The sequence below is a fragment of the Ruditapes philippinarum genome, unplaced genomic scaffold (assembly GCF_026571515.1).
Source record: "Ruditapes philippinarum isolate M1 unplaced genomic scaffold, ASM2657151v2 ctg9216_1_1_1_1, whole genome shotgun sequence".
In the NCBI taxonomy this organism is placed as follows: domain Eukaryota; kingdom Metazoa; phylum Mollusca; class Bivalvia; order Venerida; family Veneridae; genus Ruditapes; species Ruditapes philippinarum.
The window spans coordinates 1-19,563 of NW_026861021.1; the positions used below are offsets into that span (position 1 = coordinate 1).

General features: G+C 32.4%; 1 protein-coding gene across 1 annotated transcript; it reads left to right on the forward strand.

Moving 5' to 3' along the window:
* Positions 1-517: 517 nt before the first annotated feature.
* LOC132714269 (tyrosine-protein kinase SRK3-like) lies at positions 518-3,939 on the forward strand (the record flags this gene model as incomplete). The annotated part of the gene is given in 2 exon segments (XM_060697095.1): positions 518-649; positions 3,279-3,939. Coding segments are annotated over 2 exon segments (311 nt in total), but the record flags the coding sequence as incomplete, so codon positions are not given.
* Between the last annotated feature and the right edge of the window lie 15,624 nt (positions 3,940-19,563).

Below are 19,563 nucleotides of genomic sequence, written 5' to 3' on the forward strand. Positions count from 1 at the left end.
CAATTGTTATAGAATTTTCAGAATTTTGCCATACTATGTTGTATTATAAATACACAAGAAAAAGATAGTTATTGTTTGCTACCTTACACTAAGAATCTAATGACATCCAACTACTTAGCTTATTATGGTGAGCATTGGGTTTGTAATCCAGTGGTCGTTGGTTGGATCCTCAAGCAAGCAAAAATTTCCCAGTGATAGTGGTCATTTGTCTGTATACACTGATTTCAGAAATTTGTTAACTCCCTTTGATATGAAGTTACTTCCCTTTGTTTATGAAATTGGAGATGTGCGTTAATTCCCTTAGTATGGCAGATAATTCTTATTTTATTTATTTTATAGAGAGTGAAGAAGTGGATAGATTTCATAAAGCGATAGTGTTTGTAAAACTGGCAGATATAATTTGACAGACTAATGAAAATTTTACAAGGAAATAAAAAAAATTGTCATTGAAGTTTTAAGTTTATCAAAAATGGTGCTAGGTTTCACAGCTGTATATAAGTTTTACTGTACATTTCAGGTTTAAAAATGGCAATCAAATGGATGGCCCCAGAGGTGTTACTGTATAACAAATATAGCACGAAGGCAGATGTGTGGTCATTTGGTATTTTAATGATGGAAGTATTTATGCATGGGAAAGAACCTTACGAAGGTATGTTATGATGTGAAATAATGTCTACCTCAAACATCAGTGCTTTTAATATATGTGCCAAACAAATTATATGTTAATAAAATCTAGATTTTTGCTCTTTTCTAACATTGTGAAATATAGTTGTGATTAAGGAAAAACCACTTTGAATTTTGAATTTTAAAATGATATTTGTTATATACATAGGAGTGGAGATTCAAACCAGGGTTAACCTTGATTTAAGACATTGAGAATTTTAACCAACCTCTTCCATAGTTTAAGTTCAGCATGTCAAGTGTCTGCTTTGTTTTGGCTGATCTGTTTGACTGGTGTATGCTAAATTACACATATTTCAATGTAACATAAATCATGCAGGGTTAAATTGTTCATTTTCTATTCAATTTAAGAAGCATGGTAAATGGCAGAGGCTATCTAAAGGGGCAGCTTTCTGTCTTGCAGTCAATTAAATTTATCAACTAACTGATATAAGTCAGCTGCTATTGTTGATAAGTCATGTTTCTGGTGAAAAATGTGCACAGGGCATTTCAGGGGAAAATATAGCATATTTAGGGGAAAATCTACCTATTTTTATAGTGGAAACAGCCTTTATTCGGCTGTATAATATAAGAGGAAAAAATCACTGACCTGAAAAATAAGTTTTAAACTGATATAACAAAGCTACACTGGTTGCACAGATATACTTAGTTGCCTCCAACAGGCATAGGGTTTTAAAAAGAATTAACTGCATTCCTACCTTCTGTTTTGGTCAGAGAACCAGAACAGAACTTTGACATTTGTTTGGCCTAATTTACCATATTATCCAGCGAGCCAACTTCTTATCTTTTCCTGGCAAAAACCATGCAGCAGTCTCATACATATTTAATCATGATTGGAGGTTTGTTTCCCCCCCCCCCCTCTCATTGTACACATTAGCTGTAGTCTGATTGATCTGTGTTTTTTACTTGATAACATACGATAGTGTATGTACATTGGTTAGATAAATGTGTCATGGTAAATTAAGCCCCATGTTGATTCATTTAGACTTCTGGTTTGACATTTTTTCTCTTGGGAAGAGATTTAGCATCTTGTATTTGAACAGTTTTTGTTTTGAAGTTTTTATATGGCCTAGTATATAGAGGATATTCAAGTTTTTTCTTTATTTTCATCAAGTGGTATGAAAATAAATATTTCGTGAGTGGCGGTAGCCACAAGTGAAATATGATACTTTTCATATCACAATATGAAAATACAGAAAAAATTGGATTTTTCTCAATAAAAATTATACATTTTTTTTTCATTTTTTGGCATTACAATTTGGAAGACTTACCATATTAAATATCAGATATTTTTAAGGCTATAGCTAATTGTATTCTTGTGACATATGCGCATACTATATGGGTTTTTCAGAATATAAACTTTTTTCTTGTTGAATTGATATTGGAAAATTGAAGTCAGTGTTTTACTAAGGTGAAGCATGGCTAAAGGGAAGTAACTCAAAACTTAAAAGTGAATAAAACTGTGAAATTACTATTACAGTGAAATGAATTATCCAGATTGATTAAGAACCAATGGTTATATTATGTTAAAGTTAATTTTACTATGTAGAAACCTTTGATATATTACCATAATGCCAAGGAGTAATATAAGCTTATAATCTTTTAAACAAATAACCATGTTTTAGCCATATAACTAACTCACCAATTAATTCAAATACAGCACAAATCCTTTATTAGAAGAAAATTAGAAATTAATCATATATTTACAGCAGCCATATAGATATAATATATATGAACATAAAATTATCTCATTAAAAGAAAATTGATGTTATAAACATTTATTATTATAATTAGTGATAAACATTCTCTGTCTGGGGAAACACTCTTTGGAGATTTTGGTTATTGCTGAGATATGTGGCTCTACAGAGGTTAAATTTGTTATTAAGGAATTGTTATTGTTATTAAGAAATTGTTATTGTTATTGAGAAAATTGGGGGACAGTAGTGGATTATCTTCCCTTGATAAAAACCGAGGTTAACCAAAATGTAAGTAGGTCCAAATATTTGGAATCCTTTGCTTTTATCGTTGAGTTTTATATAAGACAGGTTGATATGTCTTAATAAATTATTTACACATGCATCAACAAATGTGTAAACCTTAAGGAAAAAATGATTAATTTATGTCAACAGATTCTACATCTTATCGCAATATCTAATCTGAATATTACAAATGATCATAATTAGCCCTAATTAATTCAGTTTGCTACAAAGAAATAGGCGATAAAGTCCAAGTAATCCAATAGCTTAGGACCTATCTATTTATAGGGAGTACTCAGGGGAGGTTATTCACTACTGTCCCTCATTACTATTGTTATTATTTGAGGTTATTGTTTTGAAAAGGTTGCCCTGTAGTGTTTTTATGCCCCCGAAGGGCGGCATATAGTAATGGCACTGTCGATAATCTTGTCCATGCTTCATCACCAAAACTGATGGGGAGATTTTAGTGAAACTTCACAGGATTGTTTGTCACCATGCCTAGTTGTGCATACTCTCTTGATTTTCAGCTAGAGTTTCTTTTGGCACAGTTATGGACCCTTAATTGTTAATTTTCAAGTAAAATAACCTTGTTTTTAAAATGTGATCTTTCTGTTTTTGTAGGAATGGGAAGTAAAGAGGCATTTGAGAATGTACAACAAGGCTACAGAATGCCGAGACCAGATACGTGCCCGTCGGAGATCTACGACGTAATTTTGTCGTGCTGGAGCACTAACCCACCATCCAGACCTTCCTTTGACTTTCTAAACACATTTTTACATGACTGGCAGTCTCCTTCATGACATATGTGCTCAGTGTAATATCTTTGTTGTGCTTGAATCTATTGTTTATTGAAACATTTAAACATGTTTTCCAAGTGTTGTGATATTTAGCTTCAAAACTAATCTTTTGGGACGGGAACGGAAAGGTCGCAGCTGATACAGAGTGTTTGTCGTCAGTGAGGGTCAGGAAAAAGAGGAAAAGGTGTGACGTGACATTCAGTTCTTTGAAATTACAAGTTTCGGAGCAGAGCTTTTGAATGAAATATATAATTAAGTGGGAGTGGTTAACTATTGCTAATGGGAGTGGCTCTTGAGGAAGGATGTTGGTTTAAATTTGAGGATTGACATGCGGTAAACCTTGCCTTGAGTGAAAAGTGTTATAACTCGCATTGCTCTGAATCCCGAGAAAGATTCTTGCCTTTTTTCAAGCAAAGATCTAAATCCAGAGTTTTAAAGGTCAGAGGTCAAGGTCGGCCAAGGTGACAGGAGGGTTGTGAGGGTTGGTTAGTAATGAGATGTAAAGGAGGTTAATCAGCTGTTGAATCAAGTGCTACAGACTGATCAAACCAGTGTTTGAAACTAGTTAACACAGTTTTGTTAAAAATACATTTTTCTTTAAAGGAAATTTTGAAATGTTAGTTTGCATGAGTTGTGAATATTATGTTTTTCAAGTACATATTTCTTTTTTGTACAGAATTTGGATCCAGTTTAAGAACTTGGAGAATTTGAGAGACCCATCCTTTGTGTATTGTGATATTTTCTACTTAAATAAATAGAGATGTTTTTCTTTTAGAGTTGAATCATATTTTAAAATGGTATGAATTATATTATACAACTGTCAGATGATAAATTGCAACTAAGGAGATTGTATGTTGGAAATTTTTCAACCTTTAACCTGCTGGAAACATAACGTGATAAACTTTTGCTACCAGTATAGATCCGGGCCAGCCTGATTATCCGAGATCCGGGTTAGCCAGAATATCCGAGATCCAGGTTAGCCTGAATATCTGAGATTCAGGTCAGCCTGAATACCTGAGATACAGGCCAGCCTGAATATCTGGGATCCAGGCAAACCTGACTATCCAAGATCCAGGTTAGCCTGAATATCTGAGATCCAGGTCAGCCTGAATACCTAAGATACAGGCTAGCCTCAATATCCGGGATCCAGGCCAACCTGACTTTCCGAGATCCATGTTAGCTTGAATATCCGGGATCCAGGCCAGCCTGAATAACTGAGCAGTCTGACCAGGCTCTCTACTGTTGGTTGCTCAATAATTTTCTTTTTCCATTTTAATATTGAAATCCCTAAAACTTTGAATGGACTATTCCAAACTCAAAGCTGGGCAAGTCCATTTTCACAAATTCAGCAGGTTAAGGGTGAATAATTATATATAATTTGGAATGGTCCATTTTTATGGTCCATATATGAAGAAAAAGATGATCTTGTTTCTTGGCAAAGTGCTAAATAAATATTCAGCAGAATGTTTTGTGTAAAGATGTTATGATTAGTATGACTACGCATTTTGTGTTGGATAATCACAAAAAAAAATTGTTTTTCATGTTCAATAGAGATGGCTTAATAGAAAATAGTACGCAGATCAGTGTTAAATAGGCCTCAGTGTAAGATTCGTTGTGACTTTAACTAGAAGTTTGAGCTTCCTTTTGTAAAGTTTTCATTGTAAACAAAATTTACTAGATGTTAATGCAGTATCACACAGCAGTTATAACACAGCAGTTATTCAGTGAAAGCAAATTCTAAAGTGAAAGAATATTTTGAAAAACGAAAAAAAATGAATTTTTAGACTTTTTTTTTTTCGTTCCAGCTCACAATTTAGTTTCCATGACTGTTTAAAACGCTATGTTTTATATATGAAGAACATGTATATTATTTTATAATTTTCAAACAAAATGGCATATCTTGTATTGAATTCAGGTTTAGGATGCAGGTATTGTCTGTGTCTTATTGTAGCTTAAGCTTTAATCACCCTCTTTTGTGAGGTTCCTGATATGTTTTGTGTACACTGTCAGATAATTTAGGTGAAAATTTTTGTCACCTTCTTTTTTCTCTGCAAGAAAATTTTTTTTTTCTCTCGCAAGAAAATAAACTGATATTTTCTATAAAAGTTACATTATTAATGGTATACAAAAGGTAAAAACATAATTCTTTTCTTCCAAATTATTGTAGTTTCAGATTTAAAAAATGTTCTCTGTTAATTGAAATTTTCTTTGAACAGGAATCTTCATGGAGAAATAGTGATGGTGTTTATATAAAAAAAAATATAAATTGATGTCAAAGATTTTGATTTAAAGTCGAGGACATTGATGTCAAAGAGTTTTCTATAGAGTGAAGGATATAAATGTAAAGGATTTTTTTTTGTATATTACTTTATATAAAGCTAAAGGCTTATGTACAGATAGAAATTATGCCATTTGTTAATATCTCACCCCCCAACTATTGTATATTTAGCACAGGTTGTGAAATATATCATATATATTTAATACCGCGTCACGACAAAACCAACGTAATGCATTTGCGACCAGCATGGATCAAGACCAGCCTGCGCATCCGCGCAGTCTGATCAGGATCAATGCTGTTTGCTTACAAAACCTATTACAAGAAGAGAAACTGATAGCGAACAACATGGATCCTGATCAGACTGCACGGATGCGCTGGCTGGTCTGGATCCATGCTGGTCGCAAACGCACTTTGTTGGTTTTGTCGTGACGTGGCTCATATATATTTAATGCCATGTTATCACGTTATAAGTTCTCAATATAATGTACAATTTTGTACAATGTAAAATTGTGCAGTATAAGCTTCATTTGTTGAAATATTTGAGCCACTGTGGTCAGTTTCCTCTGCAAGTCATGTACATGAAATAGTGTGGTGGAAACTCAATAAATTATTAAAACAATCTTAGATTTTTACATGGTTATACTGATGTTTTGGGTTAATTATTCAACTTTAGTTTAATTAATCAATGTTTGGGTTAATTGTTTAAACTTTAGTTTAATTAATGTTCAAAAGTGATTTTGTATGAGTGAATAAGCTCAAAAATAAAAGCCAATGCTAAATGGTAAAGGATTTTTTTGTTTTTTTAAAAATGAACAAATGTTTACCATATGCAGACATGCTAATATATTTACTTTTATATATTGGTGCAGAATTACATAAATTTGTCACTACCGTCCCATAACTCTTTTCTTTAAAATTTCAACATTCTCGAAACTGTATTCTACGACCCAAAATAAATTTCTATGAATGTATATATGAAAGTCTGGTTACCGTAATACCTGTAGTCAGTAATAATTACCAATCAATATTAGAAATAAACTATATACATGTATAATATCAAGCACACTGTTATACCAGCCCCATTCAGACAGGGTCAATATTCATCTGCAATTAATGGAATTGGTCTTAAAACTACATACTTGGTCTCAGACACTTGGTATTGAAACTAGATACTCTGATTTTACAGTTGACATTTAAACTATTTAAAAAAAAATGCTATGACAAATTGAAATAGTTAAGTGAAACGTGTACATATTACAAGAAAAACTACATAGTTTTTGTCAATATTTAAAGACAAACTTCATGGTTTTGTCAATATTTAAAGAAAAACTTCATATTTTTGTCAATATGTATTGAAAAACTACACGGTTTTGTCAATCTTTTAAGGGGAAGTACTTGTTTTGTGATCATTTAAAGTGATTTTTTTTCTGTTTTAAAGAAAAACAGCACATAAAAAAAAGACTGCTATATTTCAGTAGAAAATTAATAACACAGTGGAAAAATAAATCAATATGGCTATCTAGAATTTTAAATATTTTGTCTACATTTTCATGCCTGGAATTGTGGATGAATATAAACCCTGATGTTCATTCATATATATATTATTATTTCATTGTTCACTCGTTTTAATATTCACTGCCAGATGTTACTTTTATTTTTTCAAGGCCAGCTCGCATTTTGTTTGTTTATTTTATTCTCATGTGTTGAACCATTTTTCTGATTTTTACATAAACGAATTTGTACATGTATGTTAGGTATTAATATTATCAGTCATTTAGATTTAACGTTTTCCATATTTATTTTTATTGTTTTCTTCATATTTAACAGATGTGTATTCACCATGAAATTCTTCAGTATGAAATTCTTCAGTCCTATTATTTTTTGTCCTGGATGTAGTTCAAATGAATCATAATCCAAGAAGAAAAGGGGGTTAATTGAGTAATCTTTATACTTTAAGAGTAGTTTCCCTTTTTTGCCACCGCACCATCCGCGAATATTAGCTGGACACTACTGCATTATGGCAAACAGTCAAAAAACCATTTCTGTTCCTACTAATTAGTGTTACATTATTGCGGTGGCATAGCATTTTTTCACAAATATAATATTGTTTCAGCACTGTAACTACAAAATGATCAAATCAGGTAAAAAACAAAGTTTTGACAGAAAAATCTTATGGTGTTTTTTTTTTTTTTTCACTCATCTCACACTGTTTTCTCACATCATATAAAATTTGAAAGGGGCATTTCAAATCAGTTTATCATTCCATTGTGTTTTTAATTATTATTTTATTTTTTTCTTTACAAAATTAATGGCATCAAGTATCCTTATGTATATTTATCTATCATTCTATAGCTATTTATTGGCTCATTATAATATCGAATCATCGTGGCTTAAAGATATCCTCATTTAAGGTCACTCACTCCCCACCCCCGTCTCTATATACGCAAACATACAGGTATTAGCTACAATCAGTTCTTGCATCTATCCATTTTCATTTAAAATCTTTTATCTATGAAATGCCTTCATGAATTTAGAATTGATTCATAACCTTGATTCATAAATATTTCACCTTATTGTGCATATCCTTCACACTTTCTGCTCTAGTTACATCTCTCATTTGTCCGGTAAATCTGGTTCATTTATGTAGTTTAAAGTTTGCATGCACTCAATGGGGCATTAAGCAATATACCATTATATGAATGTATTTTGTTTTTAATGTTCAGAAACTTGAACATATAACCCTGCATTTATGGAAAGGACTTGACCAGCTTTGGATTTGGAACAGTCCATTTGTAATTTCAGGGAATTTGATTTGGAAATATTAGCATATAGTGGGTTACAGTCTAGGATCTTGTCAGGTGAGAGGTGTGTCTGCTGGCTGGTACTGACTCTATATTGAAAGCATGATATTCTCAATGTCAGCACACAGGCGAGATACTTACAAACCTACCTTTATTTTATAACATGTATAACATACTAATGCAGTGGATACTTTTTACTTCTTAGTCGCATTCGTAAAACTACACAAAATATATAAAAAGAATGTGTTCAAAATTTTTTCTTTCAAATTTTTCTTGTTTCAATTAAAGTCTCACTATTGGTTTTTATTTTAATTTTTTCGTTTTATCAACTATGTTTTTTGAGCTATCAACAGTATAGAGCCTGGTCAGACTGCACAAGTGTGCAGGTTGGTCTGGCTCTATACTGGTGGTAGAGGATAATTACTTTAATATGGTTCCAGTAGACAGATGTGAGAAAGTGCCATGGCAGTTTAAGCAAGGGTCTTGCAAAGTTTTTTTTTCTTGTTCTTTTGCATGTGTTATTGTTAGTGCATGTATTTGCCATATTTAAAATGACCTCTATGGTCTTAAAGTTGATTTTAGTTTTAAAATACTAAAACCTTTGGGAACTTACCAGTTTGTGAAGTGTTATTTACTGAAAACCTTGTAAATTGAAGACATTAAGCACGTATTCAACGTTATCAGTAATGAATTTGGCGTGTGATGTTGAAAACTATTTTGTACTAAAATGATGAATCTAAAATGAGAGACCATTTTAAATTTTGACTTTTTAAATGAATAATTTGTCTCAATTTTATTGTTATAAAAAAAACCCATCTGTTTTATTCATGAAATGCCATGTTTGAAAAAAAAAGAGTTTTCACATATTTATGAAATTATGTGATTACCTGCATGAATTTAGGACTGAAATATTACCAAATTATGTCAAAGAGATTGCCTAATTTTATGGATGTATTTGTTATGTCACAAAAAAGATTTTATTGTATTGAAGAAACAGGTCTGTTGGAAATAATTTCAGGAAAATCAGGTTGTTTTGTTTTTGTACAGATATTTCAATGTAAAATACTGTTACAGGGTATATGTAATGTTTTCTTCATAAATCCACCATACATTGATCATTTATGTCATGAATATTTTTTGTTGTTCGGGATATAAATCGTAAATTTATTCATGAATTTTTCATGACTTTAACACAAGTTTGATGTTTAGAAGTGAAAGAACATGAAACATGTGAACATTTTCAATGAAGTTGTGTTGCTATGAAGGAAAAAGATTTTGGTTTAATTTTGAATATATTAGATCAATTTAAAATCAATTCAAATTTGATGAAATATATCTGTATTTAAGATTGTGCCTCCAGAATATAAAGTGTTGTACATACTTGTTTTAAAATATGATTTGAAAAGAAAAAATATATCACTGGATAGAATTTTGACCAAACAAATAGTTTTGTTTGTCAGCATGACCTTTGTATAAAATTATGAAATACAATGTACATGTATAATTGATTGTCAGAGATTTATAAAAAATTTAGTTAATTGTTTTCACTTTTTACAAGCTTATCAAGATTGTATTGGCCTGATTTATTTTATGAGATAATCTGTGTGCTTAAAAAGCTTGTGATCACTGTAATGGTTAAATATAAATGAGCCGCGCCATGACAAAACCAACGAAATGCGTTTGCGACCAGCATGGATCCAGACCAGCCTGCGCATCCGCGCAGTCTGATCAGGATCCACGCTGTTCGCTATCAGTTTCTCTACTTGTAATAGGGTTTGTAGGCGAACAGCATGGATTCTGATCAGACTGCGCGGATGCGCAGGCTGATCTGGATCCATGCTGGTCGCAAACGTATTATGTTGGTTTTGTCATGGCGCGGCTCAACTGTCCATTCTTTCATCTAAATGTGCTATTATTTTCTGTTACATTGTTTTCATCAACTAACTTTGTATTAGCTTGTCTATGTGTACTTCTCTCGTCTTTTACTCCTTGTTATTTTTTTGTCATACCATACTGTTGAAATTAATAAAATCCATGTAAAGTATTCATGACTGTTGTTCTTATGTTTTGAAAGCCCTCAATATTAAATTTTACAGAGGGTGTGGTATATATATAGATTTGCCATTGACAGTCCTTCCTACTGTTACCTGGTCACGCTGTCCATACATAGACTGACATAATGTTTTGGCAATCATTACACCATGTATTAAACTTGTGCATTTTCGAACCACATCTCAGAATGCCTTCATGTGAGATATCCATCCAGCTAGGTTAAGGAACATTGGTGGTTCTACTCAGGTGCCCGTTTGTGCCTAAAATAATGCACACTGGTCATCCTCCATCAATAAAGCTGGTCAACATATAAGCCATACTGTGTTGAGGTGACGTAAAAGCCAACCAAATAAACAAAAATTGTGCATTTTATGTTTGCATTGATTATATCAAGTTTAAACCTTTTGTAGCATATTTGAACCACTCCTAGGTCAGTTTCCTAGAACTAACCAGCACTGGTGTCACATGAGGAAACGTGGTCATGACACAAGCAAGGCCTAAACCCCACAATACCTGAGTTTAGAGGAAGACCCCTTTATCAGATTATTAGTAACAAAGGGGAGGAACTCTGATATACAAAGAAAAATAAATCATCAATGATTTCTTTCCCTTTATAAATCAAAGGACTGCAAGCTCTGTGGTATTTTCTGATCTTTAGAATCTAAATCGCACTGTATATCTGTATTATTTTCCTGTATAAGTTTTTTTTTCGGCGTAGCTGTATTAAAATGGATTTTGACCTAGATTTGTAACAAATGAAATTGTTAGTTACAAAATCTTCAGCTAAAAGAGGGTGTTTTTCATTGGTGGAAAGACTGGCTGTTATGAAATTTAAGGACAAATTCGTAATCTTTAGTTTACTTGTCTCTAAGAATAAAGTTGTATTAAAAATATTTATACAATCGTAAACTAAATATCACAAGGTTATGACCAAAACAAAGATATATCAAAATACAAAAATATACAGTACATATGATTTCATGTACAATTTATTTTGTTGATAATATTAACAACAAACCCAACTTTTTGTTTTTCAGCCTTTACTTAAACATTCGATTACTACTCACTCGTACTTTATTTGCCGTAGCTTTTCTGTTTTCTATGAAAATGAACGATATTTTTTTATCAACAAAAAGATTCTCCAGAGCTGATATGAATTGCGAAAATTAATATATTTAAAATGCAACATTATCATAAAGAATCGCAAAACACAAAGTATTATTTTTTGTGCGTAATAATAACAAATTAATTTATTCATAGTTATTCGGCGTTTGTTTACACCGGTAGGTAAATTTACCGAAATACACCCCAATTGACTACCTCAATCTGAAACTGTCTCACTTGATAATCAGTGTCATTGATGGGTTATACAAATTTGAGTTTAGTACTTATTATAAGATAAATAGATATATTTCTGTATATATGGAACAACATTTATATTTTACATTCCACATTTAAAGTACATTGTAAAATATAACCTGTGTAGGTGTACGACACGTAGCCATGCCAGTAGGCTTAACTAGTACCTCCACCTCATACCCCTAGTATATACAAAATACTAGTCAAGCTGTACAATTTTTAATAGAAATCCTTATTTTATAAAATACATAATTATAACTTTTACTAGTAAGGTTATGTTTAACTTTTGATTTAAGTCTTCAATTATTCATTTTCATTGCCAGATAGATAAGAAGGCATTATAAATAGTATAGTTCAGAGTTGATATGTTCCATTGATTGTTTATTACAGTTTGTATTCTTTCATAAATAAAAGATATAAACAACAAAAGATTTTGGTGTTATTATCATGACCTAATAATTGCAGCATTTTATGCACAGAAGTGCTTTTACAAAATGAAGGTCAGATACATATAAGTTAATATTATTTAACAATAAAATTCAAGTTGTCAGCTGATTGTGGCCTTTGCTCTAAATTTGGTAGTGTGATTGGTTATTATCTGGTATTGACTTTGAAACCAGTAGTCAAAAGTCATGGTGACAAAAAAGCTTCTAGCATCTATAATAACATGACTAATTTGTTGACATTATAGGAGCATACATGTTTCAGCTAAGTTTAGACAACTGTCATAGATTATACTAGTAACCACCAAATATATTTCAATTTAGACATTTATATTGTTATAAAGTATAAATATCATTAATTTTGAAAATATTCTAAAGCTATGAGACATTTTGCACTGAATTTACGCCGATTATCTTTTTTAAAGATATTTCTTGTTATGTACTATAATTCTTCTTGCAGGGCGCCAGAGTTTGATACATACGGAATTTTGCATGACTAGAGTTGCATCAAAAATCATTTATGTTCATTTGTATGACAGCCACACTTTATCCTAGCATAACGTAAGAAACTTTAAAAAAAAAATTAAAAAAATAGTTGCCTGGAATGGGATTTGAACCCCAGACCTCTGACACTCTAAACAAGCGTGTTACCAATGCACCATGGATAAGTCATACAAAGGGCATGAATAAAATCAAGTAATACTTAATTAATTGTTTATCTTTTGTCTATCATTGTGAAGTAATCTTTTGTCCATCGATGTGGGTTTATCTTTTGTCTATCATTGTGAAGTAATCTTTTGTCCATCATTGTGCGGTTATCTTTTTTCCATCAATGCGAGGAAATCTTTTGTCCATCGATGTGGGTTTATCTTTTGTCTATCATTGTGTAGTAATCTTTTGTCCATCGATGTGAAGTAATCTTTTGTCCATCATTGTGAAGTAATCTTTTGTCTATCATTGTGAACTAATCTTTTATCCATCGATGTGGGTTTATCTTTTGTCTATCATTGCGAAGAAATCTTTTGTCCATCAATGTGAAGTAATCTTTTGTCCATCAATGTGTGGTAATCTTTTGTCCATCATTGTGAAGTAATCTTTTGTCCATCAATGCGAGGAAATCTTTTGTCCATCGATGTGGGTTTATCTTTTGTCCATCATTGTGAAGTAATCTTTTGTCTATCATTGTGAAGTAATCTTTTGTCCATCAATGCGAGGAAATCTTTTGTCCATCGATGTGGGTTTATCTTTTGTCCATCGATGTGGGTTTATCTTTTGTCTATCATTGTGAAGTAATCTTTTGTCCATCAATGTGAAGTAATCTTTTGTCCATCAATGTGAAGTAATCTTTTGTCCATCATTGTGAAGTAATCTTTTGTCCATCATTGTGAAGTAATCTTTTGTCCATCAATGTGATGTAATCTTTTGTCCATCGATGTGGGGTTATCTTTTGTCTATTATTGTGAAGTAATCTTTTGTCTATCTTTGTGAAGTAATCTTTTGTCCATCATTGTGAAGTAATCTTTTGTCTATCTTTGTGAAGTAATCTTTTGTCCATCATTGTGAAGTAATCTTTTGTCCATCATTGTGAAGTAATCTTTTGTCTATCATTGTGAAGTAATCTTTTGTCCATCAATGCGAGGAAATCTTTTGTCCATCGATGTGGGTTTATCTTTTGTCCATCATTGTGAAGTAATCTTTTGTCTATCATTGTGAAGTAATCTTTTGTCCATCAATGCGAGGAAATCTTTTGTCCATCGATGTGGGTTTATCTTTTGTCCATCGATGTGGGTTTATCTTTTGTCTATCATTGTGAAGTAATCTTTTGTCCATCAATGTGATGTAATCTTTTGTCCATCAATGGGAAGTAATCTTTTGTCCATCAATGTGATGTAATCTTTTGTCTATCATTGTGAAGTAATCTTTTGTCCATCAATGTGAAGTAATCTTTTGTCCATCGATGTGAGGTAATCTTTTGTCCATCAATGTGAAGTAATCTTTTGTCCATCAATGTGATGTAATCTTTTGTCCATCAATGTGGGTTTAGCTTTTGTCTATCATTGTGAAGTAATCTTTTGTCCATCATTGTGAAGTAATTTTTTGTCCATCAATGTAAAGTAATCTTTTGTCCATCGATGTGGGTTTATCTTTTGTCTATCATTGTGAAGTAATCTTTTGTCTATCATTGTGAAGTAATCTTTTGTCTATCATTGTGAAGTAATCTTTTGTCCATCAATGTGTGGTTATCTTTTGTCCATCAATGTCTGATAATCTTTTGTCCATCAATGTGAAGTAATCTTTTGTCCATCAATGTGGGTTTATCTTTTGTCTATCATTGTGAAGTAATCTTTTGTCCATCAATGTGAAGTAATCTTTTGTCCATCAATGTGTGGTAATCTTTTGTCCATCATTGTGAAGTAATCTTTTGTCCATCATTGTGAAGTAATCTTTTGTCTATCATTGTGAAGTAATCTTTTGTCCATCGATGTGGGTTTATCTTTTGTCTATCATTGTGAAGTAATCTTTTTTCCATCAATGCGAGGAAATCTTTTGTCCATCGATGTGGGTTTATCTTTTGTCTATCATTGTGAAGTAATCTTTTGTCTATCATTGTGAAGTAATCTTTTGTCCATCGATGTGGGTTTATCTTTTGTCTATCATTGTGAAGAAATCTTTTGTCCATCAATGTGAAGTAATCTTTTGTCCATCAATGTGTGGTAATCTTTTGTCCATCATTGTGAAGTAATCTTTTGTCCATCAATGTGTGGTAATCTTTTGTCCATCATTGTGAAGTAATCTTTTGTCCATCAATGTCAGGTTATCTTTTGTCCATCGATGTGGGTTTATCTTTTGTCTATCATTGTGAAATAATCTTTTGTCCATCGATGTGGGTTTATCTTTTGTCTATCATTGTGAAATAATCTTTTGTCCATCGATGTGGGGTAATCTTTTGTCCATCGATGTGGGGTTATCTTTTGTCCATCGATGTTGGTTTATCTTTTGTCTATCATTGTACAGAAATCTTTTGTCCATCGATGTGGGTTTATCTTTTGTCTATCATTGTGAAGTAATCTTTTGTCTATCATTGTGAAGTAATCTTTTGTCCATCGATGTGGGTTTATCTTTTGTCTATCATTGTACAGTAATCTTTTGTCCATCACTGTGAAGTAATCTTTTGTCCATCAATGTCAGGTTATCTTTTGTCCATCAATGCGAGGTAATCTTTTGTCCATCGATGTGAGGTTATCTTTTTTCCATCAATGCGAGGAAATCTTTTGTCCATCAATGTGGGTTTATCTTTTGTCTATCATTGAACAGTAATCTTTTGTCCATCAATGTGAAGTAATCTTTTGTCCATCGATGTGGGTTTATCATTTGTCTATCATTGTGAAGTAATCTTTTGTCCATCGATGTGGGTTTATCTTTTGTCTATCATTGTGAAGTAATCTTTTGTCAGTCGATGTGGGTTTAACTTTTGTCTATCATTGTACAGTAATCTTTTGTCCATCAATGTGAAGTAATCTTTTGTCCATCAATGTGTGGTAATCTTTTGTCCATCAATGTCAGGTTATCTTTTGTCCATCGATGTGGGTTTATCTTTTGTCTATCATTGTGAAGTAATCTTTTGTCCATCGATGTGGGTTTATCTTTTGTCTATCATTGTACAGTAATCTTTTGTCCATTGATGTGGGTTTATCTTTTGTCTATCATTGTGAAGTAATCTTTTGTCCATCGATCTGGGATAATCTTTTGTCCATCGATGTGGGGTTATCTTTTGTCCATCGATGTGGGTTTATCTTTTGTCTATCATTGTACAGAAATCTTTTGTCCATCGATGTGGGTTTATCTTTTGTCTATCATTGTGAAGTAATCTTTTGTCCATCGATGTGGGTTTATCTTTTGTCTATCATTGTGAAGTAATCTTTTGTCCATCGATGTGGGTTTATCTTTTGTCTATCATTGTGAAGTAATCTTTAAATATATCTTCCTTATTCTCTCTCATATCATATAAGGTTCGCAACATATTCCAAGAATTACCTCCCCTTTCATATTAACTCACTTTGCAGCAAAATCTTGGGGATGAACTCAATGTTCATTGTATGTCCGTATACTCCAAAAGTAGCCATATCAAGGCTGTCGTCGATGGTCCGGCCGGTCCGGCCTTGGTCGGACCAATATTTTGGCCAAAAATGAGTAAAAAAAAAACAAACAAAAAACAAAAAAAAAAACATGCATTGCTGATTAGCAATTTCTAAGTTAGTTAAGAATTCTCCTAAACATAAGAAACTTAAGCAAGATCTAGCACCTGAGACGCCGGGTTTTAGAACTCTGTGCCCTACTCGCTGGACAGTCTGTGAAGCTAGGGTAAGAGTGTTTTTATATCAATCTTAAAATCCTTGTATGATTGTGGCCAATTAAATAAGAAAGTATTTTTTAAACTGTTTGATACTAAAATATGTCCTCAGTTACTATTTGGGGCAGAAAATTGGGGCATGGGTAAATTTGAAGAGCCAGAACGAGTACAATATTATGCATGCAAACGCTTTATGTGTTGTAAACAAACTAGAGAACTTGGTTTTGTTTGTGATTTCTATGGTAACGATATTAACCGAGACATCTTAGAGGTGCAGCTTCAGCTGCTACGTTCACATTTTGATAAATCAGAAAATAGTAAAGTAAAAACTATTTTAAGTGACCTTCGATGGGAGAAAAGAAAAAATGTCATTATAGACAGGGAGTCACTGTGAACAGTCTCTAAAGAATTTGGATATACGAACATATGTTGCCAATATTTTGTTTAAAAGCAGGATAGTACCATACTTAGGGTTTAATTATATTTTTCATTTATATTATATATATATTAAACACACCACATATCATCTTTTTATTTCACTTTCTTTTTTCCTTCATTATGCCGGAGATATGCTTTAATCTTAATTTCGTAAAAACTTAATTTTTTTGTAACCCATTCGAGCTTCTCCCCTTGCAAAAGTCGCTTTACACGGCTTATATAACGTAACGGGAGACGCTAAATCATGGTCGTTGTACGCACTAGACAGGGAGTCGCTACATACAGACCATTTATATAGTAAATACTGTTCGGTGCACCAAACTATGGTCTTTACTGTACTGTTACTCTACCGGACGTTTTGAAATTTGTATCAGAACAGTTGGTGCTAGAACGAGCACTGTTCTCTGAGGTTATTGTGTTGTTAAAGATTTTGTTAGTTATACCTACTACTAATGCTACCAGTGAACTCAGAAGAATAAAGACATACCTTAGATCGACAATGTCTCAAGTACGCTTGAACAATCTAATGGTGTTACATGTTCATAAGTACAGGACAGATTCACTCAACTTATTTGTAATTGCCGATGGGCTCATTACCACCAGAGAATGACGGCGATGTGGTTTTGGAAAATTTACATAAAATGAGACTCTGTTGTGTAAGATTATTGTGAACAAAATACAAGTTACTGCTAAACAAAAAGTGGTTATTGTTGACTCGTAATGTACTATTTTTCCATCATGTCATTGATTGTTTATTGTGCGAGTTTTGTTAAACAATAATCCACGTACTGTAATATTTCTTGTAGTTGTTTATTTGTAATTATCAGATACAAATGCATCTAAAGAATTATACAACATTAATTATTGTTTATTTTTTATTTGCCAAATATCAATTACATGTATTCATCTTTTATGTACACCTATCCGTCCGTTATGCGAACCTTAAATTTCACCCTTAAAACTTACGACGCACTTAAATCTGTAACAAATCGTTGACATATTACTATAACATGTACTAACAGCAGGCTGTAAACTGTGCCAAATATACAGTAAAACGGCCCTGAGAGCATCCTAGAATAAAAAAATTTCCGGGGGAGCATGCCCCCGTACCCCCCTAGATTCTGGCTAAAACCAACCAAATTGGCCGCACCAATCACAAAATCGTGACGACGGGCCTGCATATACTTTCTTATGTCACAATAATGTTAATTGTAGTGAAAAAGGCCGAGTGTGTTACTAAAGAGTCAACAGTGGCCAAAATGTTGAGTGGGTAAAAAGTCAAACTACCACTTTTGGCAGCCATATTTTCAAAGACTTCTCTTAAAATAAGGGGTATTTTCACAAATGAAAGAAATCTCCCTATTTTTAATGTCAGAACTTCCTTCTTTGTTTATTGCAAATTCTAAAATCTCCCTCTTTTTGAAGTAAAATCTCCCACTTGATCATCAAAAAAAAGTTCACATGTATGAAATACATGTATTAGGATCAGTAATTGCATAGGTACAACCCCTGTCAGGGGGCTAGCCATCGTTTCCTCGAGCAATAAACTTTACACTCATTGCTTAGTACTTGCTGCGCGTCCAGGAACGGATTCAAGAGTGTATCTATGAACTTACAGTTCATACACAATCAAACTGAAATAAATTCTGTATAAACTAATGCTATAAGCCAAAAATGAAATAACAAGACTAACTTTTCGTCTTTTTAATTTCCAGAATTCAACAAATCTTTAATAATAGCATATAAAATAATGGGTGTAAAAATCTACATACATTTTTGATTCAGATACATAAAAATTAAATAAAAAACCTGTCATGGGGCTCAGAACTGTGGTAAAATTTATACATATAATTATATACATGTATTTTATATGAACTTGTACCGTATATAACCAAGTCTATGAAAGTATCACTATAATAATACATGTATTAAAAAATTCTTCAAATAAGCAGGTGTTATGACAATATATTATATTTTCTATTATTTTGATACCAGTAAATTACATTTCATATCATGTAGGTATTAAATTACTTTATTTGAAACCTTCTTTACCATAAGCCTACTTGAACCGAGACTGTTAAGCCTTTGCCACCAGTATAGAGCCAGGCCAGCTTGCACATTTCGTGCAGTCTGACCAGGCTCTATACTGTTGGTAACTCAGTTTTGTATTTTGATACTGAAATCCCTATATATTCAAATGGACTGTTCCAAATTCAAAGCTGGAAGAATCCATTATACAAATTCGGAAGGTTCAGGGTTGAACAAAATTTGTAAATTACCACATAATTTCAATAAAGTTTTTGCCTCATTGGAAAGCTAGTTTGTTATTTTTTTAGTCAATTTTATAACATTTTTGGTCATAACTTAGCACTTGGTCTACCTAACCA